Source organism: Alligator sinensis, unplaced genomic scaffold, assembly GCF_000455745.1.
Source record: "Alligator sinensis unplaced genomic scaffold, ASM45574v1 scaffold352_1, whole genome shotgun sequence".
Taxonomy (NCBI): Eukaryota; Metazoa; Chordata; order Crocodylia; family Alligatoridae; genus Alligator; species Alligator sinensis.
The window spans coordinates 1,486,514-1,511,575 of NW_005842223.1; the positions used below are offsets into that span (position 1 = coordinate 1,486,514).

Consider the following 25,062-nt stretch of genomic DNA (forward strand, 5'->3'; position numbering starts at 1 on the left):
CCCCCAAAAAAAAAATCCCCCCTCAAACAAACAAAAAAAACCCAAACCCAAAAAACAAAAAAGAAAGCCAAAGTGAAAATCCTGGAATTGTTTTAATCAGATTATTTGACAAATTAAAAAAGTAAAAATGCAGGAGTTACTGTGTTACCATCACTTTCCTCACAGGGATACAGTAAGCAACATTTTGCATGGCATGTTAGTCCTGTATAAAACTATGTATGGTTTGAATAAAATAATGATCTTGTTCTTTTTTTTTTTCTTTTAATTTTTATTAATATTTGAAATATTCATGGTTTTAGGCTTCTATAATTGTTGTAAATTTTAATCTCTATTTGATTAACCGTAAGTATTGTCAGTTCAGAGGTTAAACTCTGTTGCTGAAGTCATTCAGGAAAATTCAGCAGAAGTGCAAATATGACAGAAAAAGCAAAACAATATGGCAAAGGAATATTTGCTGACTTAAGAGCGCAGGATCAACACCAATATTTTTCCAGTGATGCTAAATCTCTTGTAACTGCTAAATTGGATTTGTAGTTGAATGAAGTATCAGCTGCTGTTGGACAAGCCCATAAAGGCAGGACGGCTGGCCTTTTGTAGGCAGGGCTTAAAGGACGATTGATATGTTTTAGCACTTCTGGGATTATTGTGATTAAGAGGAAACCATTCTGAATGATAGAGAAAAGGGTGTAAAAATACACAGTCCACAGCTGGTAAGCAGCATGTGTTTGCTATAAGGGGAGGTCATGACTAGTTGATCCTGCTGGTTCTGGTGTTGATTGATAGATAAGAAAGCTTGATATTATGAAGGAGGCAATTTCTTTAAGGAACCGTATTTCAGAGTGCATGAAAGTATAAAAGCAAAAAATTGTTAGACTCTGGAAAGGACTCTGTGAGCTAAATGTTCAAAAATATATAGCTGCAAAATTCAACATATGCTGCGAAACTTGAGAGAGAGAAGAGAGTTCAACCCAGTTGTATGTCTGAGCGCTCCACTCAGCACTTACAAGATAGTCTTTGATATGTCTGGGTTCTTCTCTTTTTTCCTATACACAAGTCTCAAATAAAACCCACTGTGTCATATACTAGAAAAAACCTATGCTAGATGTATGAAATTGTAAACTGTTAAGCATCTGGTGAGTCTGAGGTATTTATGTCCCTCTGCTTTATGTAATACAGAAATCTTACATTAAAAACACCATTTTATTTTTATTAAACACCTGCCTCAGAACTGTGTAGGCTGTTTTGTCTTATCTCGCCTCTCCCCCTCATAGAAATGTAGCTTGTGTCATTGATTGTATTTTTTTTTTTTTTTTTTTTTTTTGAAGCAACCATCTGAACGCTCGCAAATGTACGTTTAAATGGTTGGATCTCTGACTCTTTTTAGTGGGGCTGTACCTCTTTCAAAATTTGAGTTTAGCATACCACACAGGAAAGAACACAAGCTTGCCAACTCCTGCTGAGCGTTTTTTCAAGCCTGTGAAAAGAATGAATTATTCAGCAGTAAGCATGCTTACAGCTGGCCATTTGGGAGCTTTGATGTGCGAATCAGGCGGTTGCATGAATGCCCTTATTGTCATGTTATGTGTACACAGTGTGTGAATTATTGAAAATAGTGAGGCCTGAGCCTCATCTGGTAGAGATTACAGTGCAGGCATGCTGGGTGAAGGTCTGTAATTGAAAATCCCCAGATGCTGTTTATTTGGCCTATGTCACATGACCTTCTGCAGTAAGCTTGTCTGAACAAAATGCTGCCGGCATAGGAAGCAGAGCCCAACCCCCCACCCTAAGCCGTCTCAAAACTCAGTATGTGGACGACTTAAACACCTGCCCATAATATTTTTAAGAGCTTAAAATAGATTTGCCCATAACGTTTAAATAGAGGATGTCTTACTTATGGGTTTAAACTGCTTAACCAGTTGTTGACTTATAGAGCTCTTTTATCTACAAGAGGCTTTTTGTTAGCTAATTTAGCTTTCAAATGTCTTCAGAAAACACCACAGAAACTTTTTGTGCAAGTGCTCTCACCGCCTAATGTTATTCTGACGGGATGGAGTGGAAAAGTTTAAGACTTGGTCCTGCGATGTGCTGTGTGTTCCTAGAAGGTGCTGAGCGTGTCCAGCCCTCCTGCCTTCGATAAGGAACACTCGGAACCAAGACTTCTGATTAAAAAGAGAAAAACGGAGCCCAGCCCAGCTCTTGCTGAAGTCTGTGGAAAGATTCCCATGAAATACAGTGAGATCCAAATGAGACCCGGGCTGCACTACAAAACAAAGACGCTAAGTCCCGCTTGCCTCTCTCCTATGAATGGTCCCAGTAAAGCTAGTGAAAGAGCTTGCATAAGGTGATCAGTATTTGGCATGCTGTCTTTTATCGGGAACGGTTCCCACAATATTTCCCAAAAATGAGGCCTCCTTTAGAGGTGTCACATTGGATACCCAAAAATTCAGGTACCCCCAAACCAGTAGGCCCTGCTGAAAATCTTGTTCAGGATGAAAAACCTGTTATGGTTATGAGGCTTTGGTAGATCAAATGTTTACATTATGGGATATTAAACACACATGTGTGCAAGGTGCTTGAAAGTACTTTGTCTTGCTCCACTCCCAAGGGCTTGGGGCAATTAACAGCATGTAGCCATTTAAAAAAGAGGATCTCTGCTTATTTGTTCATTACCTGTATTTTGCTGCTGAATATGAAAATTTCTTTCTTTTAAATTAGTGACTGATTTTTCAGGTTATTAAATGGTTTAATTTTCTATGTTTAGTTTGTTTTTTATTGTTATTATATGGATTTAGAAGTCATCTATTACTGTGAGCTCTGAGTGCAGTGGTTTAATTTGTGTCATTACCATTTCAAATGGGGGACCAAAACACCATGCTGCCTTGCATCTAGAAAACCAGAAGGTGCAATTCACCACCATCTTGCTCCAGTTTAATGCTGGCATAACTCCACTGATTTTAGCATAACACTGGAGTGCTACATCAGGGGCAGAGAATGGAAAGCGACCTGGCTTGACAGTTTAAGGGGCCAATCCACTACTGGTATAAATTGTTTTAGCTCCATGGCAGCTGATCATCTGTCTCTGAGAAGCCATAGAGTGCAATGGGGGCGTGTGTGTGTGAGTGAGTGAATGCCAGCTGAATTGCCAAGTGTGAATTATGAAAAATCCTTGGGATTTGAGGGACTACTAGAAGTTTGATTGTAGTTTAAAAACACTCTGTTTCTCCATTCATGGGTATCTCTACATTTGTGGGAGTGCAGGCATGTAAATATATACTGCAAGAGAATACCTGCTTGTGCCGCAATTATTAAGAATTTTGTTTTCACCAAAAAAATGCTTTTACATAGTGTTACGATTATAAGTTCATCTCTCACTTCCCCCAACCATAAAAAATTTCACTTGACTCATACACGATCTCCCTATAATAGAGCCCTCAACAGTCTTGACTTTTGTACTTACAGCATGTTTGTGCTTGCAATAAAAATCCCAAATTAGAAGTTTTACAGTGCAGTTTTTATTTTAATATTTTTAGAACATTTAACCCTTTGGCTCCTTTCCTCGGTTACTTCAGTTTCCTGTAAGATTTTGTAAGGAGTGGTACAAGGAGTTTAGCTGTAGTTATCAACTTATACTAAAAGAAAAAGCTGTTTCCTAGATCTGTATCTGAAAATATGGGGTTGACTTCCTAGTACTGCTGATTTATAAGTGAAACAACATGTATGTCAACAGGGTTGAAAGTCTCCTTTTCCATGGAATCTTTCTGGGGCAAGTGTTGTCAACTTCCACATCATTTTTCAGTTAGAAGTAAAATCAAATCACTAAGTCTCATAATTGTAAAGGAAATCTTCTAAATCTGATCCATATTAACTACAATCACAAATATCTTCCTTCCACTACAGAGGGCACTTCAGTGTGATGCATTTGTATGCAAGAGGAGTCAGGGGTGTGGAGGAGTGAGTGGGTCCTATCTCTACTGGTTTATAAGAAGGACTTACAAGGCTGCGAACCCCAGCTTGGAGCTGTGGTCCAAAGTGCCATACCCACGAGAGAAGCAGGGCCTGTGAGCCTAGCTACGATCTTTGAGGGGTTTGACTCTTGAGTTGATACGCTTGAAGGGGGGTTGCTACCCTCAGATCTCTCTGTTTCTTGAGATGACGGTGGAGGGGGACCTCTCTATAGCAGGCAGGAAGCCTTCTTAGCTGGTCTTGAGGCAGGCAGAAGCTTCCTCGCTTATCCTTTTTCTGCCAGCTATTTTGGGTTGGCTGCTGCTCAGCCTGGAAGAATAGTTAATATGAAGGCTTTAAACTGTGATTTGGAGAGGTCTAATTCCTTTCATGTGCCAGACAATATTTATCTTGCTTTATGTTTGAAGCCTAAAAAATGGTGTTCATGTTTCTCAGGTGACAATGGCTACACTCATATTAAACTCTTTATTGAGACTTAAATGAGTCTTCCACTTTGGTTAGACTTGGAGCACATTTCTTCACTGCTTGAAAACCATGGCCAATAGAAAATCTGTAAGACTGCAGTCCTGATTTACCTTATCTGCTTGCTCTCTGTTCTTAGCATGGTAAAGGAGAGATCATGTTACCCCTGCTTGATTTACTCTGGTTACGGTAGACTTGAGCTTATGTTGTGTGAGAGTTAGCTACCCAGACCCCTCAGTGGGCCAGCTATCTTGTGGTTCGGATTTTCAGTTTAATTGCTGCTTTTCAGATTGACCAATTTGGATACTTTTCTGGAGTTGTGATTCTAGTAATTTCCAGTTTCTGTTTATTAATGAGTTTGTGCATTCTGATTATTGAAACCTTGCTTAGAGAAGGGGGTAGCTTAGGCTGAATCCTCAGTTCTGCTGAATTCACACCCCGTGGCTCTAAGCCAGCTGTATATATACTCCCCTTGCTCTCAGGCTGGCAAGAAGTCAAAACATGGTCTGTGGTATCTAGCTGAAAATGGCATCATGGTTCAGAGTGCTGGCATATATTTGTCAGATGAATAGATTTAGTTCTTGGTTTCGTACATGTTGGGTAAAGTTTCTAGCCTCTATATACAAGCATTATTTTCATTCTAAACTCTAATATGAAAGTGTGCCTAGTACGGGTATAGAAAACTTGCTTTAGAAAAGCATTAATCTTCTAGAATATTAGTAAAGGGACTTCTTTTAAATGTATTTATACCTAATAATTTATTTGTATGTAGAAATGCCTGATTTGAGTACACAAATAGAGGTGTGTATATAACTGTTTGCTCATGTAACATTTGGCTCTTAAAATATGGCCTTATGAGTCTTTGTAAAGAGTCACTCCCGTTGCATTACCCCTGTAATTACTTATTCCAGATAATAACTCTAATGTGCTGCAAACCCAAACTAAAGGGGAAGAGAAAGAGAATGAGAATGAATTTTATATGTATGAATTTCATACAGTATTTATCTGTTTACAAGCACAGAAAGCCAATGAACTACAGAAAATACAGGAAGGCTCTACTCAGGGAGACACCCCCCTCCATTTAGAGAACAAGACAGAAGAAAACTAAAAATACAGTCCAGTAAACTAATAGTGATACATATTCTGTTTCGGAAGTACCCATTGAAAAATAGATGCCTTGTTAAAGAACTGCCACTCTATCCAACAACAGCAAACTAATATGAACAAGAGAACAGCTATGAACGCCCTCTCGGCGCACACCCTGCCAGTTAACTTGAAAATGTCTTGGTGGATGGTAGAACTTGATTTCTCAAAGTCAAACTTTTAGCCTTCTCTTAAGATATTCTTATCTTCAACCACCTTATTTTCACTACACCCACACTTCATTTTGGGTGTGTTGAATACAAATAGACCTTTTAACTTAAACATACCATCTTTTTATCATGTCCCAGTTCATGCAGATCATGGAAAGTATAAAGTGAAAATAAATAGGGCATCATGTAGATGTCACTGACCTCCTTGTGAGCAATATTTAAGAAGGAAATTAGTTTAAAATAAGTTTGCAGTTTAGTTGGCTAGGAACAGAGCCTCCCAGCCATTTTAGAAACTGAAATGCTGACTATGTTTCAAACAGAGATTTAACATAACATGTAATTCGGTCTTATCAGAATTATTACCTGAGTTATGAAAGTTAGGTAGAGAAAGGTACAGTAGATCCTTTGAAAATTAGCCACTCCTTCGGGTGCCTGACAGTATAGACCCAGGTTTTGTCCCATGTGACTTGGCAGTCAGTGATAGAATCTGGGAAATCTTCAGCAAGTCTTGACCCTGTGGGACTCTCTTTCCTCAAACAGGGGGGTTCCAGTATTACAGCCGGTAGAGAGCATGAACCCAATTGCTGGTGAAGGGACATGTCTCCCCCAGTATCTGGATCTACCTGAGGTGGTGGTATTCATATGTCTGTACAGCTTGAACAGGAATGTATTACATTCCTAATGTCCAATTTGCACTGGAAAGAGAAAAATAAAAGATAAAAAATATTGAAGAATGCCACTTTTGCCAATGAAAAATATATGAAGTAAAATGACATTATCATCTCATTTGCCGTTTGAGAGCAATACATTTGTACATTTGTTGCTGTTTGGGTCTCATTGTAAATACTTTTTTGTTTCAGGTAGGAATGAATTGATAGCCAGATACATCAAACTTAGAACGGGAAAGACACGGACCAGGAAACAGGTAAACAATCCAATGGGAAACTATGCATGTCAGAGAATGACAAAACATGGCATTTTTGGCTGCAGTGGCTGTCTGTGCTTCAGCTCTGTGAGATGATATGTTGAGTTCATGACTCTGTGCTGCTTAAAAAAAAAGTTATTGTTTGTGATGTTTTCATCATTTCAGTGACCATTATTAGGCATATTTTAAATTAACTTTCATACATATGTAGCTATTGTTCCCTGAGTGTGAAAAGAATGTTTTGTAAGTCAAACTACAAACAAAGCATCTTGCATTACTCTTATATAAAGAGAATGATAGAATGTAGTTATTCTGATACGATGAATAATGGAACAACCAAATATCTAGTTAAATATCTAGTTACTTCATCTAAGCAGCCTTAGATGTGTGTGCTGGAAGGGGGTGGGGGAAAGGGGAAAGGATTCAGAAAACTCGTTCTACTTATTTGCCCTATTCCTGATTAGTAGTTGTTAGAGAGTGGAAGAAAAGAGTTGTCTGAAAAGAGACTTTGTTCTCTTGATCTGTAACCACAGGAAGATTTCATTCATAAGCAAGCCAGCATAAACCCCTAACTAGTCTTTAGTCTGTTTCAGATTATTATTACATATTCATTAAGGTATCTCATATGACTAGATTCTTTACTTTTTATACCCACAATGATTAGCTGTCTTTCAGATACACACTTTAATCTTTGTGTAGTTTATGTTTTGGTTACTAGTGTGCTAGTTTTTTTAAAAGCTTGCAAATCACAGAATCCCAGTCCCTTCTCTAATTTTGAGCGTTAGATTCTAGTTCTCCCCCTCAGTGCGTCTTGCGAAGGCTTTTACCCATGCATAGTATGCATGTTTTGTAGCATGTAATGCTGACTCAACACAAAGATGTCTGCTGCCAGGGCTCACATTTAAAGTGTTTTGAATTGGGTGACATTTTCACTTGGGTAATGTCATTTGTCAAGTAAGAAGAAACTTAAAGAACAAAAAAACCCCATGAGAAACGAGAGAAACTGCAGTAAGTAGAGAAGGTATAAACAATACATAGGCAAAGAAATCCAAAAATCCAAAGTTCTGCTTTCTCATGCCTGTGCAATCTTCATTAGCTTGGGAGTTGCACAGGTGTAACTGAGAGCGCAGAATGATTGGAAGCCTTAAACTACATGGCTTGGATCCTCAGCTGTTGTAGGGGTGTGGACAGATGTAACAATTAAAACATTTCAGATGCCTTTGAAATGTTCCAAAGGGTCAGCAGGACACACATACAAGCCCTTTGAAACATTCCAAAAGTGGCTGAAACCCTCTAAAATAGTACCTCCCAAAGTGAAGTACTATTTTGGAGTGTTGCACTTGTTATGCCTGATCAGGGAGGGAGGGAAATAGGGGTGGACAGCCTCCCTATTATCTGGCTCTGGGTCCTGGGGCACTGTTGGGACCCTGCTGAGACCTGGGCACTCCCTGCCTCGCTACCTCCTGTCCCTATGAAAGAGGAGAAGGTAGGGTGGGGGGAGGAAAATGGAGCCATCAGTTGCTGCTGCCTCCTTGAACACCCCTGTCTGGCACTAGAGGAGGTGCACAGGTTGGAAACATTCCAGCCAGGAATGGCACAGGGGCCATGCGTGCATAGAGAGGCATGGGACCCTGTGTGTGTCTCCTATCTGAATTGTTTCTTTTATAACATATTTCTAAGCACATTTCACTTGGAAATAGCTTCTTTAGAGTTCAGAGAGCCATGATGATTTATATGAGCTGAGACCTGGTCACGCATACACACATGTACAAAATACTTCTTGCTGTTTTTTTGATTCTCATTACATTTGAGAATTCTATGACAAAACTGAAAAATGCAATAATGTAAGTATACATGCAGGGGAAACCCAGACCTCCACTGTCACCCCGAGACGAGAAAAATAAAAATGTTTGAAAACCCAGTATATATACTGGACTATAACAATGTTTAATCTAAGTACACACTCTTTGGTTTTGAGAATTCATGAAGACTTTTATCCAAGTTGGCCTTCAGGGATCAGGCTCTGTTTAAACACTATAGAACAGTGGTCTCCAACCTTTTCAACCTTTTTAAGTTAGAGATCACTTTTTGAATTAAAAAGCAGCCCAAGATCTACCGTGTGCTGCCGCCACCCCCTGCACCTTCCACCCCTGCAGGTCAGTCTGTGGGGAAGGAATGGGGGAGCAGATTGAGGCAAAGGGAGAAAAAATTATTGGGGGGTGCCCCCCCCCCCCCAGCATTTAAGTCTGGGTGGGAATGGGTGGGGGGAGTGGAAAGGGTCCTGGCAGTGGGGGGGCAGATCGAGGCCCAGCTGTGAGGGAGGGAGCGGGGCATAGGTAAGAGCAGGGGCTGCACTGAGTGGGGCCCTGGCCAGGCCAGGTGGTGGGACAAACGGAGGCCTGGGGTGCATATGCCCCCTGGGCTCCTGCTTGTCCCCCACTCTCCCCAGCCCCTGCTTCTATCTGTCCTCTGCTTCCTCCTTCTTCACTGGGCCTCGATTTTCCCCCACCTCACTGTGGTGAGAGGGAGTGTGGCTGGAGAAGGGGCAGGCCCTGCACGGGCAGGGTGTGGGAAGGGGTGGGGCATACAGCCCAGGGGGAGGCGTGCCCCCGGATCTGCACGCTGATTGGGCCAGCTGCCGCTACGGGCTGGGGCCAGGGCAGCGCCAAGCTCTTCTTGGGGAGTTTGCCCAAGCTGCACCGCAAGCAGGGGCCTGTTTGTGCTGTGGGCCCTGGCTGCGCTGCGCGCTGGACAAGACACCACTGCCAGGCACCACTGCTGTCCCACTGCTGCTTTATTGCTCTGAGCTGCTGGTCCCAAGCTGGGGGTGGCCTGTGTCAGCTGTGCAGTGCTGGGGATGGAGGCAGGACTGGAGCAGGGCACCTGCCCAGGGGTGCCACCACCTGGCTCGAGCTGCTGCTCCCAGGCAGCTGCCCCACTTCAGTTCTGCCTCTGTCCCCAGTGCTGCACGGCTGACACACGCCACCCCCAGCTCAGGACAGGCAGCTCAGAGCAATAAAGCAGCACTGGGACAGCGGCAGTGCTCAGCAGTAGTGTCTTTTCTCAGAGGTGCAGCACAGCTGGGGCCTGCGGCACAAACAGGACCTGGCGTGCAACGCAGCTCAGGCAAATTCCTCGGGAAGAGCCTGGTGCTGCCCTGGCCCCAGCCCGCAGTGGCAGCTGGCCCGGCCGGTGTGCAGATCTGGGGGCAGGGGCCCCCGCGCCCTCCCCGCCCCCCCCCCCCGCCTCCCCTGTAACCTACCTATACAGGGCCTGCCCCTGTTTCAACCACACTCCCTCTCTCACTGATGCTGCACCTGCCCTTGCTGCCTGGCGTTTGGGGGGGCTCATGCCCACCAGTCTGTGTGTAGTGGAGGCAGCTGTAGTTGTGGGCTGGGCTTTGCGCCCCAAGCCCCACTGCAGCTGGCCCAGGAGCAGCTCAATGCCGCATATCTCCCACCGTGGCTCAATGCCACATGTCTCCTACCGCTGGACTGAGCCCAGCGGCAGGACGCACATGGTGTTGGGTAACTCCTGGGCTAGCTGCAGCGGGTTTTGGAGCACAAAGCCTAGCCTGCAGTGGCAGCTGCCTTGCCCCGTGCACAGATTGGGGGGCACATGCCCCCCGGGGCCTCCGCCAGGGTGCGTTCAGCAGTGGGAGCTTCCTCCATGCACCTGGACAAGCTGCCTGTACTCAGCCCTCCTGGCTAGAGCCCCACTCACCAGTGGCAGGGTGCACAGAGGGGGATCTTCCCACTCACCCAACCAGGTCTGGTGTCAGGGGGCCATGGCTCAGCTCAGCCACGTGCGTCTTGCCGCTTGTACGTCTTGCCGCTCCCGATCGCCAAGCCTCTGACAGTAGACCTCAGTCTGGGGTGGGGCTTGCTAGACTGAGAGACTGTCAGGGGCTCCCCATTTGACTGGTAGATCACGATTCACTGGTTGGTGACCACTGCTGTAGAATATTGTTGCCCTAAGAACTGTGAGTTGCTTTAAGGTACAATGACCACAGAATTTTTATAAAATGGGAATAAGAATGTCTCTTCTCTATGTCCCTTTGTCTGGCTTGCCTATTTGCATTATAATCTCTTGAGGGCAGGGATTGTCTTCAGCTCAGTTTATGTACAGCTCCCAGCACACTGGGCTCTGATTTTAGTTCAGTAGTTCAAACTCGCAGACAATACAGCCACAACAGCAGCAGCAGTGGTAACAATTATAATAATGCAAGTGAGAGATTTCTCTGGTAGCTTTTGTTATTATTGCAGTTTTAAATTTTTTTATTTGTGAATGTTTAATAATTTAATTGCTCAGCAGCTTGCATAATTTAATCCATTTTCATCCCCATTGTAATGGATTGTAATGCATGCTTGAGCAAACATGAATGTAAGTCACAGATCTTGATCATTCAGTCATCGCACCAGCAAAGTTTCCAGTAAAGTCAATCCAGCGCAGGACTGGGTTTCATTCTAGTACGTTTATCATTGAAACTGAATATGTGAAGATAATGGTCCAAATTCAGGCATTGTATTGGTTGATTTCAAACTCGTTGCCTCTGCTTCCATTACATCAGTCTTGTAGACATGTGATTGATGTTCAGGTTACAAAGAAATGCAGTTTTACAGCTTGTTTCTTTGAGATCTGTAGTATGTCAGTATTTTATCAGTTGCTACAAAATGTAGAGCTCTTAATGGGATCAAAATGCAACCTAGGGATAATTATTTGAAGCTGAAGAATGTGATCAATGTTTTCTAATATTTTATGGTGCCGCATCAAATATTGAAAACTGCCAGGCGCCTGATTCTGCATGCCCTGCAGAGGTGGGTAGTTCCTAGTCATGCAAGTAGTCCGGTTGACTCTTTGACTCCTTGAATGAGTAAAGGCTACTCATCTGCACATGGGATTTGTGTGATTCGTAACAGTGGGTATGTGGTCCACCTTGCATCCTGAACAGTGTCATCACTTCTCTTTTGTAACAGAACATTTAACTTAATACATTTAGAAGAAAAATAGTTTAATCAAGTCACTGCAGTGATGACCCATATTGTTTAAGCCTTGGTGCTAAGAGCTTGGTATCTGGCTGGGAATGTGGTATCTTTAACAGCAGAGCTTACTGAAGATGCAAATAACTCCCCCCTCTCCCCCAGAAAAAAAAGTAATTTAAAAAATAGATATTTTAAATTTGATTTCCTTTTTGTTTTTCTTTTGTTTGTTTTTTTTATAAATCTGAACAATGTAGGTGTCTAGTCACATACAGGTCTTAGCAAGAAAGAAAGTTCGAGAAATTCAAGCCGCCATTAAGGTACGTTTGGCTTGCCCAGTTGTAGGGGGCTTTTCATCTCCATGGTTACAGGCTTTTCCTTTGTTTCCTCCCTTCCCCTACCCTGCAGGTGTCTAGTCACATTCAGGTTCTTGCCAGAAGGAAATCTCGTGATTTTCATTCCAAGCTGAAGGTATGCGCTTTTCTGCTTTTGGGCTTGTGGTTGCTATGCATTTCACTTCCTGTTTTCCATGGTGATTGGTGAATGCCTGGTGCTGTGATTCTTGTAACCTAGTTTTCTTGCATGTGGTAGCTGTTTACATTTCTCTGTGTTTAATCTCTGATTTCTGCACTAGCATCCACATTAAAAATATTATTTTAACCCTATTCAAATGCAAAGTGAGCTACTCTTTGTAACTTCTCAGCACCTAAACATGATTGTTTTTTTAACACATTAGTTTTTTAACAGTTTAGTGGTAGATTGTTAGTGCATTTAAATAAAAGGAGGTTTTTTTGTGCACTTGTACACAAAAAAACAGTTCTATATTGGTAATTGGAATTGTGATGCTTCTTTTCTTTTTCAAAATGCTTTTAATCGGTGATTTTGAAATGCTTTCAAGAATACTTAAAAATAGATTATTTGCTCTAAACGCCAGACAGCACAGTCTATCTAGAAACTGTCGGCTGGGATTTACAGAGTACTGTCTAGTATCCTTTTAAATTAAATACTTTACATTTTTCTTGAAAACATTTTTTCCAAATTTAAAACATTTACTTCAATTTTATTTATTCTTTGGAGAGTTTGTCAGCATCGTGTTCAGGGAATATTACATATGCTTGTTTATTTTAACTCAATAAATTGTACATGCCCACATTTTTTCAGTTTCCCATAAGGAGGCTTCCTAGGCTAAGAGGAGCCTCTTGGAAATGACTAAACAGCATCTTTGCAAAAATTTCCAAGGGAAATCTGGTATTGTGCTGTGAGGGTTTTTTTGTTTTTCTTTTTATTAATATTACTTATAAATGCAAGGATGTTGTAGAATTTTTTAAAAAAAGAAACGTATAACTCTTTTACATCTCTTCCTTTTTTTTTTCTTTTTGCTGATTTTTTTTTTTTTTTTCAGAGAGGACAAATCATGTTTTTGTTCTAACTGAAAAGCAAAATGTTTCAGAAAGTGATTTCATAGTACTAAGTGGTAAGCACTGTGGATGCTTACCACAGTCCTGGAACTACAGTGTCTAAATAACGGACTGGCTTTATAACAGGCCTATTTGACAGAAGCATTTGGTTTTCAGTATGTAGTGGGCAGCATGCTGGCAAGCTTGTATGGCTGTTGGTGGCTGGCTTTTTAGCTGCACTGGCTGAGCAGTTGGGATTCATGAAGAACAACTAAGACTTAAACATACTGCTTTTTAACCAACGGTGCAATAATACAGAGATATGTAGTAATGTAAGACAAAATTATCAAACCTGGGTGCCTAAAGTTAGACATCCAAAGCCAGATTAAGGCACCTAAGTGGCCTGACTTTCTAACATGCTGAGCACCTGCAGCTCCCATTAACTTAGATGAGAACTGTGAGTTCTCCGGACTATGAAAATCAGGAAGCTTATTTAGATGTCTGAATGTAGATTTAGGAGCCTAACAAAATGTTGTCCTTAAGTTTTTTTGGAAAAGTTATAAATATGTTTTTTATGACTCCAGCTAAAATATAAAAATACACTATTTTAAAACAGAACTATTCTTTATTACTGCACCTGCTGTATGATTCCTCCTGAAGCTTTTCACAGAGCAAGGCAGAAAACTAAACCCCAGTGATATTTAAATATTCCCTTTTCTTAGGCTACTCTGTAGGCATTTACAATGACTAGACATCAAAAAAGTTTTTGCTAAGGTTGTTGATTTTTAAGGTGCTGGGCTAAAAGGGAGCAGCCTGCTAGTATTATTAGTATTATCCATCTTTTACGTAATGGTTTTTTTAAAGCCTACGCTCTCAGATGAGTGCAGAATAGTGGGTTGCAGCTCTTTTAGAGTTGAGTAAGAAGCTCTGTAGTGTAGCAGTGAAATTAACTCCACAGTTCTGGTGCTAACAGCTCCTTCCACTCTCATGCCTTACTAATTCCGGCGGTTCTCCACAAGACAGCCCCTTCAGGTCTCTGGAAAATGTATGTAGCAATGATACAGAAAGCATTTTTTTAAAAGGGGCAGTATCTTTAAAATTCAAATTTGCTAAAAGTTCTGTGAATAGAGCAGCACAAGGAAGAAAATGGGCCAGAGAAACACATTCTTAAATTTTGCTCTGAGAAATAAGCGGCTCTGGTCACAAATCATATAACCAGCCCTTTTCACTAAGAGGAAGGGGAAGGGGAAACCCAAGACTTTGCCTGTTTCTCCCGTCCCTTAATGGGAGCAGTTTTATTTTATCTCCAGTGTCCTAGCCTCCCTATGGGGCTGGTTTCTATGAGCCAGTGACAGTATTTGACCTCTCGCCCCAAAACAAAGGGTGTCTAGCATGTGGAGGGGATGAGCACATCCATGATTCTTCCCAAGCAGATGGCCCACCACTGCTGCGTTCTTCTTGGTAAACTTGGCAGGTTTAAGTAGCAGGGCCTTCTGGCTGTACTTGCCTCTTATAATGTCTACACAGTCCTATCCAGATAAAATACAGCTTCCACAGATTTCTTTTTCCCAAAAAATGGAGGAGTTTAAATTTTGAGGAGGAAGCTAGTTGCTGTGAGCAAGGCAGCTATCATTCTACCTGTGCTTTAGGAAGAATCTCACTTCTCCAGATGTTTTGTATTAGAAGGATTGTCTTATTCATGCAGCAATAAAAAATTCTGCATCTAGCCACCCACACTGCCCAGCATACTCTGAAAATAACCTTCAGGAAATGATTAGAACCAGATAGATTTTGGCATCCAGGGAATTTACATTTACTTTCTGTGCTGTTTTAGCATCAGTCTGGAATGTCCCCCAGAACACATAAGGGAGGTTATGCATTTTGTTTCTTGTAGGCATGGAGGCGCTAGTAGTTTGCTATATGAGAATCATCACCAGCAGTATCATCTTTTTCTGATGCCTTTCAGATGCCTTTGAGCATCACTCAACAAGTAAAAGCTAACTGGATGCATAGTATCTGACATAAGAATGAATATTATTAATTCTGTATCTTAGCCCCTGCATTAACTATTGTTGGCCACTCATGCAGTCCTACATGGAGCTAATACTAGCAATTACTTTTTTGGAGAATAGTTTGGGTAGTATTCAGGGAACCAGTCAACACTTACAAATATATATGCCTCCAATTTCTTAATGATCGCATGAGGAGAAAATCATGTTAATGGAAAGAATCCAAGGATGTTTCCTGTCTGTCCATAATTACTCATTCAGCTCAATTCCTGATTAATGATCTTCCTCAAGTTCTTCATCTCATGTCATAAAACTATTCCCTAACATGCTTCAGCTACAGAGTATCCCGTATAAACCTGGTAACTTTCTATGGAGCAGTTCAGCAATTGCTTTATTGGTGTTTCTAGGGGTATTTGGGATTGAACCAGCACTGGAGCATGCAGGACTTCAAGCTGGTGGTGCTTTATGGTAGATGTACTGCCCTAGCCCTTAGTCCAGTTATTCTCAACCTTTGAAGGGTACTGCAGGAGGTGTGAGGAGATGAGCACAAGCTTGGCCACTCCCCACCATCACTGTCCTGGCCCTCTGCAAGGACATAAGCACTGTAATAAATAATTCAGCTTTTGAAATGGGGTAACATTCAATTCACACAAGTTATGGAGGGATGCCTTGAGTCTAATGAGGGGCGCCTTGAATCTGAAGAGCTTGAAAATCACTGCTGTAATCCATCTCTTGGCCAGTAATTTTTGTTGTGCCTAGCTATTATGTTGGACTGTAGGGCTGCCTATACAGGTGTTTGGAGGTGGTGGTGGGGAGGGGGGGTGTTTTCATTAGAATGGTTCCTGGGCAGCCACTCTAGTTAAAATGCCTCAGCATCCCATATATTAAGCCTCTGCATGTTTAAAAATGGCCGCAGGATGCTGTATCTAAACCTCATTCGACAAGGTTTAGTTCAAGAGCCCTGTGGCTATTTTTAAATGCAGGAAGGCTTCATACACGTGACGCTGTGATGATGCTGGAGTATTTTAATTGGAGCACAGAGCAGAGTATTAATTGAGTCTGCTCCAACATGTTCTAATTAGAATGCCAACAAGCATGTGCATAGGCAGCCAAGGGGTCTGACTACTTATCCCAGCAAGACATGGGTCTCTTGCCTTGTTCATGGTCTTACAGTAAACAACTTTTGATCTGAAGGTACCTTGTAGGTTTAATTTAAACCGGAAGATCATTCTACCTACCCTTTATCTAAACCAAGCTAATGATAAGGAGAATATTTGGCACTCTTGCTAAGGAATTTAAGGCATCTGATCTTATGATTCTCCTCTGCCAGGATCCCAGCTATCAGTGCCCTAGGAACTGGGTGGTATAATGTTGAAGCTCACCTAACTGGTGATATTTCTTACCTCCTCACTGTAAAGTCTGTTTGGCAGGGCCAGTGTACCTGTAATGTATGCCAACAACTGCTCCAAATTGCTGGAATTTAGCTTACGAGGAGGAGATGTTTTATCTGTTAATGTTAATACTACATCTCGGAGACACCAATCTAGAATGTCTCACAGATCTATTGCCAGTCAGGTTTAACATTCTAGTTCCTTGTAGGCCAGGAGATTAGATAATCTAGTTTTAGGGGTCTGATGTTCCCCTCACTCAGAGTGTGGAAATTTCATCTGGAGAAAGAGGAAAGAGCACGCAGGAGAAGAAAATTCTTTGGGCATCTATACACGTGCTCTGGGGTGGACAGCGGTGGGGTGGGGGATGCTTTAATCAGAGTGGCTCTCAGATGGGTTGCAGCCTTTTCTCTCAGAGCCATACTAATTAAAGTACCCATAGTGTCATGTGTATTCAGCGTCCTGCGCCTCAGAATGGAAGTGGGGAAATTTTAATTAAAGCTCATTCGATGAGCTAAAACGTTAAAGCACCCCTGCCGCCATTTTGAAATAGAGGATGCTGAATACACACAGTGCTGAGGCTGCTAGAGGACACTAATTAGCACACTCCAGCAGACTCGATTAATTGAGTCTGCTCCAACACATGCTAATTAGCACGGGTCAGAGCAGCAGTCCATCACGTGTATAGGTGCCCATTGTAGAGCAGCGGTCCATCATGTGTATAGGTGCCCTTTGTGATAGAACTTATAAGGGAGTTGTTTTTGAAGACAGCTACTCTTACTCAGGTGGAAAAGGCTACAACCCATCGTTCTGAAGACCAAGAAACAACTGTATCAGGGAAAAAAATTCTGCTTTGCTTTCTCCACATTGGTAGTGGAGCCAAATCCTTGTATCTGCTATTGAAGTCAATAGGAGTTTTGCTTAAATAAAGAAAGAGACTGCATAATTTGAGTAAGAGTCTCTTTGACTTTGATTTCAGGTATTCTTTCATAGTATAAGATTAATTAAAGAGCAAAAAGAAGCATTAAAATACCTACAGTTCATACACATTACATGTTTTAAAATCCATTATTCTACATTCCACACTGAAAGATAAAAAAGAAAATATTGTTTTCAATCATAGAATGCTAAAGATAGCTCTATAATTTTTAAATGAACAATGATAAAAGCCTTGAAAAATTCCCTTTGATGTGAATGGAGTCTTCAGCATTTTGAAATACAATAAGATGGATTAATTGCTACTCATTAGGCAGCAAGTTGGGACAGCTTTGAATGCGCATTCTCTTCTTGGCATTAGCTATTGCCTGGCTGAAATAGCCAGCTTTTGTATTTACTACTGTCTTCTCTAATAATAAGCAAATTGGAGATCGGGGCTAGAAACATTCAAGTGCTCTCTATCTTTTGTCCAGAACAATTGTATATTTTCATGATTTGTTTATCTTTTTTGAGCTGCAGCTAATAATTGCAAAGGTTATTTGAATCAATACAGTATATGAGCAGAAATAACATCTGCAAAATTGCTTATTAGGAAACTATTTTATGTTAGTGTTACTGTAATATCCATTTTGTGAGCAAATTGCTGTTTCTTCTATATCACATTATATTTTTCTCCTACAAGAAAAGTTTTGTCTTAGAAATAATTGTGTAGGTTTTAGGGTTTCTTCAATTCATATGCTCTTCTGTTGTGCTTAATTTTCTTATGCTTAGATATTATTCAAAATCTATATGGACAACATGGTATTGATAGTCCTGTTTATCATTCTAGGATAACAGATCTTTTTTTTGTGGTAGAACTAGTTTATACTGATTAATTGAATTATTCTATTGTTTATGTTGGAATGAAAAAAGTCAAGCAAGAATCCTAATGTGCCTGTCAAGTAAAACTCTTCTTTTACCTTAAGTGGGGTTCTTTTTGCATTTTAAAAATTGTAATTTTATGATTTGGGGGAATTGTTCTCAGCTAATGCGACACCAAACTGAATGCGTTTAAAAACCCAAGGGTCTGATTCATTAAAAGGTATATTTTCCTTCTATATTAGATTCTTACATCTTGCCCATTACACACACATGTGCGCACACAGATTTAACAAGTAGAGTCTACTAAATGCCATGAGTTGGATTCTGATTGTGTTTACACTGTTGAAAATCTAGTAACTTGAGCATAATTATCCCAGGTTGTCATCTGAAAAGCCAGCCCAATGCTCCTATATATATATATATATCTCCAACTATCAGAATTCTGTAATGGGGGAGAGAGATTATATTTTAAAAGTGGCATCCGCAATCTATGATTTACCAGGGTGTCATTCTTTGGCAGCAGCAATCCCATCAGAGTTCATAAATTAAGTAAGGTTAGGCCAGGTCAGTTCTGGATGGGACACATTTAAAGAATACCTTAAGCTGCTGCAGGAAGTAATGGTGTTGATGCAGCTGGAGACACTCTTCCCTCTGAGGCTTTAACGTATGCCATTATATAGTTGAGTAACTTCATGGATTTCAGGGGCCTTGTTTCAGATTTATATAGCAGTATGCAGAAGCAGGCACCCTATCTCAGGCAAGATATAAAATTACATTTCTAACCACTTGAGGTCATTGAAGATCCCATAGCATTCTCTTTTAAAGCAGGGGTGCTACCTATTTGTCTCAGTCAAATTCCAGCTCAGGTAATTATTGTAAGCTGCCTGCTTAAATTCCCCCTGCAGTTTTAATTGGATAGAGCTGTTTTCACTTTCTTTCTTGTGTAATGTTGCTGTGGTATTATTAATCATTTACTGGGCTTCCCCCTAGAAATGGTTGCATTTCAAGGCAGATAAAGTGCTCCCTTTCTACTTATTTTTCAGGCTAGGTGTGGCTGTATGCTCTGTGTTTAGTTTGTTTGGTTTTTTGAGGGGGAAGTGAGCAATGTTAGATAAGGACAGCATGTCATACTCTTATTTAAATAAAAATGAATCTCAAAATGAGATTTTCTTTGACTCTTTGGAAGATTAGTGTCTTAGGCCTAAATTAACAGGTATAGATCAGTTGCTACTCTCACTGACTTCTACTGGAGGAAAGAATACTCAGCATCATTTTAAATCATGGCCTCTTGTCCACTTGTATTTGTTTTTGAAATGAGAAAGTAGTGTAGGAAGGCGTTATTTAACTATGAAAAAGCTGCCTTTCTCATAATCTTAACAAACTGTGCAGGGCCAAAGACAAGGCCAAACTCAGGCTGATTCTAATTAATTTTTATTTTTGGTAGAATTCTTAAATCTAATTAAACCAACTGAAAAATAGGACAACAGAGACTTTCAACAGTCTGTGAGACTGTCACTCTGCTCCAGTGGTTCTCAACCTTGTTAGACTTGTGACACCCCTGGGTAGGCCTGAGGAACCCCTTGGAAAATACCAGCTCTCGGTTTTCACTCTTTTTTTAACTACAGAAAAATAATAGTTTTTTCTGTTGCAAAGGGCTCAGAAAGACCCCAACTATGGATTTCTATTTGAAATTTCTGGGTTTATCTTGTGAAACACGTTTGCAAACCTAATAGTGCTAACATTGCATGGCACTCCATGACACCCTTGAAAAAATTTCAAGACACCCCTAGGTGCCATAGTACCCTGGTTGAGAATTACTGCTCTACTCCTGGGACTGTTTTCCTGCCATCTCATCAGTTCTGACCTTTATCATCTGTCAACCTGACTGAAAATGTACCTATTCAAAGTGGGTAAAATTAATTGCCACTGTAAAAATGCAAATAGTTTAGCAGCACAGAGCAGCAACACATAATCTTAATTATTTGGAGACTTCATGCCATAATGAGATTTAAAAAAAATAATTTATTTTTTTGGGGCCTCTAGAATAATTTAAATATGCTCTCCATTGTATATTCCCTATAACTGCTCCAGTAATTCAGAAATGCAATAGTCATATCACTAATAAAGCATAGCGGCCTTCCAACCAACTACAGATATTATCTTGGCACTTGCTCATATGTAGAGCAAACTTGTATATGAAAATGAAAATCTCTCAAAGCTTGTTTTTTGGGTTTTTTAATTAATTAATTTATTTTTGTCTGTGACAGTTCAATTCACTGTGGCATGAGTAATGGTCAGAAATGCGTTTCTGTCCCAAGCCATGCATTTAAATATTTACCTCCATTATGTATAACAAAGACATGGTAGGATCAAAGCAATATAGGTTTGGGAGTGTTAGAAGGACCGAGCACTTGGCTTTACATTAGTGGTTGTCAACATTTTTGGACTCAAGGCATCCCTCTGAAAATGTCAGCTCTTTAGTTTTCACTCTTTTTTTTGACTACAGAAAACTAATGGTGAAGTTGTTTTGTTCCAAAGAACTCACAAAGACTGCAACAGATCAGACCATTATTGACACTATGGATCTGTATTTGAAATCTCTGGGTTTATCTTGTGAATCATGTTTACATACCTAACTGTACTACCATTGAGAGGATCTCAAAGCCACCCGGGTGCCGCAGCACCTTGGTTGAGAAGCACTGTTTTCCATGATGGCACTGGATTTATTTTATATACAAGAGAAGAAGCTGTGCAGGAAACTGCTGGCAAGACCAGAAGCACAGTAGGAGTTTCTGGTGATGACATGATAATCACAAGCGCAGAGTTCATTTAGTTCAGGAGGTTACTAGGATCAAGAAGTTTGTGTGTATGCTGTGTCACTTGGCTCACATACTTCTCATGCAAGATATTGCTCTCTTCTGCATGTTTGCTTTTGCAAAGATTCAGCCAACTGGACATGAGATTTAAAGTGTTGACTTCTTCAAACCTGATTTTAGGGATGTGCCTAAGTAAGGACTGGTGGATGGGACTCCATGCCTACAGTCTTTAAGTCAGAAATTAAAGAAACCACAGATATTGCTTGAGGACCATATTCTTACTTTTACGTGACTTTTCATTTACAGAGTTTCTTTCTCGCTGTTGAACCGCTAAAGAGATTGGCCCCTTAAACCAGCAGATCTCTTGAAAACGACATATATCTTAGGGAACTGACTCCTTGTGTCCCCTTTATAGCAGACCTGCTGTCCATTTATCCCTAACAGTTTTGCAGAAGCTGTGTTGCACACTCACTATTCCCTAAATTGGACTAGCAGGAGTAGGTACAGATGGGTCCACAGGTGTTAATATTGCCTCTAAAAGCACTAACACCTTCTCAGATTTCAGCCTTTAAACCTGAAGGGTGCAAAGCTACTGAGAACAACTACTCCCCTGCTCCACCTGCTGCCCTAATAAACCGGCAGAGGACCAAATATGTAAAGCTTTATCCAACAGAGGAGCTTCCTCAGGGTGTCACAGAGCTCAGGGATATGTACTTCAGGACTGATACCCTTCGGCTAGGATCTACTGTTCTTGAGAGTGAGGAAGGATATTTTTATTATTAGTTTTAATGAATCAGTCCCTTGGTGCAAATGATTTACTTGCTTATGCCTAAGATTTAAGATTGAGCAAAATGTTCTTCCTTTGTCTCTTCTTACACTGTAGAGTATTTTACTAAAAACCTGCTATTGTGCACAAACATTTTAACAAACTGTTTGTTGTTGTATCCAGGTAACAAGCATGGTAAGTATTTTAACTAAACCAAGTATTATGTACTTCAGCTGTGCTTGGCAGAATTTTTGGCTAGCTTTTACTGTACTTTCAGCCTGCGCTGTTTCTAAAGGAGCTATTCCAAGGAAGAAACCGCTCACCTATCGTACTACTACCTATAAGCTTGAGAAGGAACGTATATGCAAATTCATCTACCATAAATAAAAGCATGCATCCCTTGCCAGCATGTTTGCTACTTTGCTTGGGAAAATGAAGTTGCCTAATACTGCTTGTGTTCCTTCAGTGTAAGCCACATACCTAAACATTAGCACTTGAATTAGTACAGCATTTCTAAATGAATAGCCCTACTGTGGCCATACAGTAACAGTTTATGGTTACCTATTGTGTTCTGCCCTAAAATATCTATTTTCCTAACTCTGCTGGGGTAGAGACCATCTTCTTGTTCTGTATTTGTACACAATGAGGTCTTGAGTTGGGACCGGAGCATTCAATCGCTACAGTAACACAGGGATTTTTTTAAAGCTGTATCTCTATGATTTAAAAGTAATGGGGAGAATTGTAAATAGAAATCTCAAATTAGAAACCACAGAATGTTTTTCCTTATTTTTATGACAAATTTGAGGAAAAAAAATGGAGAAAAGAATCTGAAATACCTACAAAGAAAAATAAATCAGTATTCACAAGTTCCTGTATTTCTGTGTTCTCCTTTAAAAGTTTTCCATTCTAAAGGCAAACTTCTCTAACAATCAAAGCTAAACTTTGCTAGGCCCCAATCCTGCAAACTTTAGAATGGAAGTTTTCCATTCTAAAGGCAAACTTCTCTAACAATCAAAGCTAAACTTTGCTAGGCCCCAATCCTGCAAACAGAGCCACTCAGGCAGACCCCCACTGAATTCAAAGATATATGAAATCAGTGGAGTTTTGCGTGGACAAAAATATGTACCTGCATGGGTACAAGTGCAAGGTTGGAGCCACAATGTACTCTCCCAGAGCTCCCTGCATGTCAAGCAGATTGCAAGAGTTCAGCCCTACTGTGCCTGTCTGAGAGGAGAATTTTTGCTTTGAGTTAGTTTGGGTATAATTAGCTTTCATGCTATATTTTTCTGCATGGTTTGCTATTTTTGCATTTTCTGTGTGGCTTTTTAAGTGTTAGTTATGTGCTTGTAGCTGCACTTATGTAACACAATTTGTCGTGTCAAATGGTTTAAGACTCCATGTAATTGTCATGTTAAAGGATCAGACTGCAAAGGACAAAGCACTCCAACACATGGCAGCAATGTCATCAGCTCAGATAGTATCAGCTACTGCTATTCACAACAAGTTGGGCCTGCCAGGAATTCCCCGTCCTACATTTCCTGGTGCACCTGGGGTAAGTTGTTAACCAACCCCAATAAAAGTATTTCTAACAGTGATCAGTAGGAAATGAAGGCTAGATCAGTTGATTGGTGTATAAATTGTATTTTTGTCTGCTTTTGCAAAACAATTTTTTTTATATATATAATAGGTAATAGTATGCTACAAAGAAAACAATGGCAACTTTTTTTTTTCACCTCTAGTTTTGGCCAGGAATGATACAAACAGGGCAGCCTGGATCCTCGCAAGAGTAAGTCTGCAGATTATGGATGTTCTTCTCTGTATGGGAGTCACTGGGATTCACTGACAAAAGATACTAAGGAAAATATTTTGACTTGTAAATGATAATTGCATGTAAAGGAATACCCTTTATAGTTACACTAACTCCTGTTAAAATTTCAAGGGGCAGAAACTAGACACCAGCTGTGGACAAGCCCTTTCTTTTAACCAGTACCATAGCAAGGAAGTTTCTTGCCCAGGGCAAATCCTGCAGTGGATTTTCCCACCCTCACCCCGCGCACAGATCTGGGGGTTACACGCCCCTTCTCCCATGCTTGCCCAGGGGTGCATACACTGGCAGGAGCCACCCTTCCTCCATCCCCATGCGCCCCCAAATGAGCCGCTCGTAGCTCTGTCCCATGCCCCGCCCCAGCTGGGCAGCGCTTATTGGCACCCCTTTGCTTCAGCACCTGGGGCGGTTGCCCCGCTTGCCCCCCTTATTATGGTACTGCTTTTAACCCCTTGTAGAATTGTACATAAGGCAAATGTATAGTAGGGGCTGTATGTATATGTATGTGCTTGTGTGTGTGTTATATTATATTATATTATATTATATTATACACATCTACCTACCTACCTACCTACCTATAAAGTATATATGTATATTTCCGCCACAGATCTTTCCATTCCCATTTTAACACATAAGGCATGTGGGAGGAAAAGCCATTCTGAAACTCCCATTTTACTTTAGGGCAGGAGACGACCACTTCAGGTGCCACTACTGCATGAAGGGCCTGCAGTAGGGCTTGCAGCTGTGTAACACTTTGGTGCCAATAATTTTGTCCTAGGACCTTTATACCTGGATTGCCTTCCTCCCCCCTGCCCTGCAGGAAAGTAGAAGTACCTCTGGATCACCTTTCCCACGCTTGCTTTATGGCTTTATCCAAGGTCCATTGATGTCAGTGGAAGTGTTTCCATGCAGTATGCTTTGGAATCATAGAAGGTCACAGTGGCTGCTTCTGACATCTAGTCTGACCCCTTACGTAACAGGCCATAGAATGTCATACAGTAATTCCGTGCTACATAAGTGAATATTGTCAAGTTCAATAACTTGTGAATTAGACTCTTTGTTTTAAAATATTGGCTGTTACTCTAGAGACTGCTTCCTCTCTAGATAATCCATTTATTGCCCGTCTTTTAAACATACACTTAGGAAAGAGATGGATGCTTTAGAAAAGCCTACCAACAATACTTTTCCTTACACTTTGTGACTCTAGCTGAATAAAATGGGAATTGCATTTTATGTGATTTTTTTTTTCTTTCTCTTTTCCCTTTCCTCCCTCTTTTCCATGTTTATTCCAGTGTAAAGCCATTCGTTCAGCGGGCCTATCCTATACAGCCATCAGTCACAGCTCCTATATCAGGTAAGTTTTCATTTTATGGTCCCCTCTAAGTAGTGCTGAAGTGCATAGGGAAAAGTAATGGATGTGTT

The 25,062-nt window shown here is 40.9% G+C and overlaps 1 protein-coding gene across 12 annotated transcripts in view; it reads left to right on the forward strand.

The window, feature by feature from the left end:
- Positions 1 to 25,062, forward strand: part of TEAD1 (TEA domain transcription factor 1) — a 239,476-nt gene that overhangs the window by 156,836 nt on the left and 57,578 nt on the right. For 5 of the 12 annotated variants that reach the window (XR_003094887.1, XM_025208162.1, XM_025208161.1 and 2 more), the window contains 7 exons: positions 6,599 to 6,663; positions 11,900 to 11,962; positions 12,051 to 12,113; positions 21,999 to 22,010; positions 23,233 to 23,367; positions 23,555 to 23,601; positions 24,933 to 24,994. Coding sequence is in view for 11 of the 12 variants with exons in the window: in XM_025208162.1 (XP_025063947.1) it covers positions 6,599 to 6,663; positions 11,900 to 11,962; positions 12,051 to 12,113; positions 21,999 to 22,010; positions 23,233 to 23,367; positions 23,555 to 23,601; positions 24,933 to 24,994 (447 nt within the window). In the remaining variant the exon portion in view is untranslated. The remainder of the gene's footprint in view (positions 1 to 6,598; positions 6,664 to 11,899; positions 11,963 to 12,050; positions 12,114 to 21,998; positions 22,011 to 23,232; positions 23,368 to 23,554; positions 23,602 to 24,932; positions 24,995 to 25,062) is intronic. The other 7 variants (XM_014521533.2, XM_025208164.1, XM_025208167.1 and 4 more) reach the window with 5 other exon arrangements.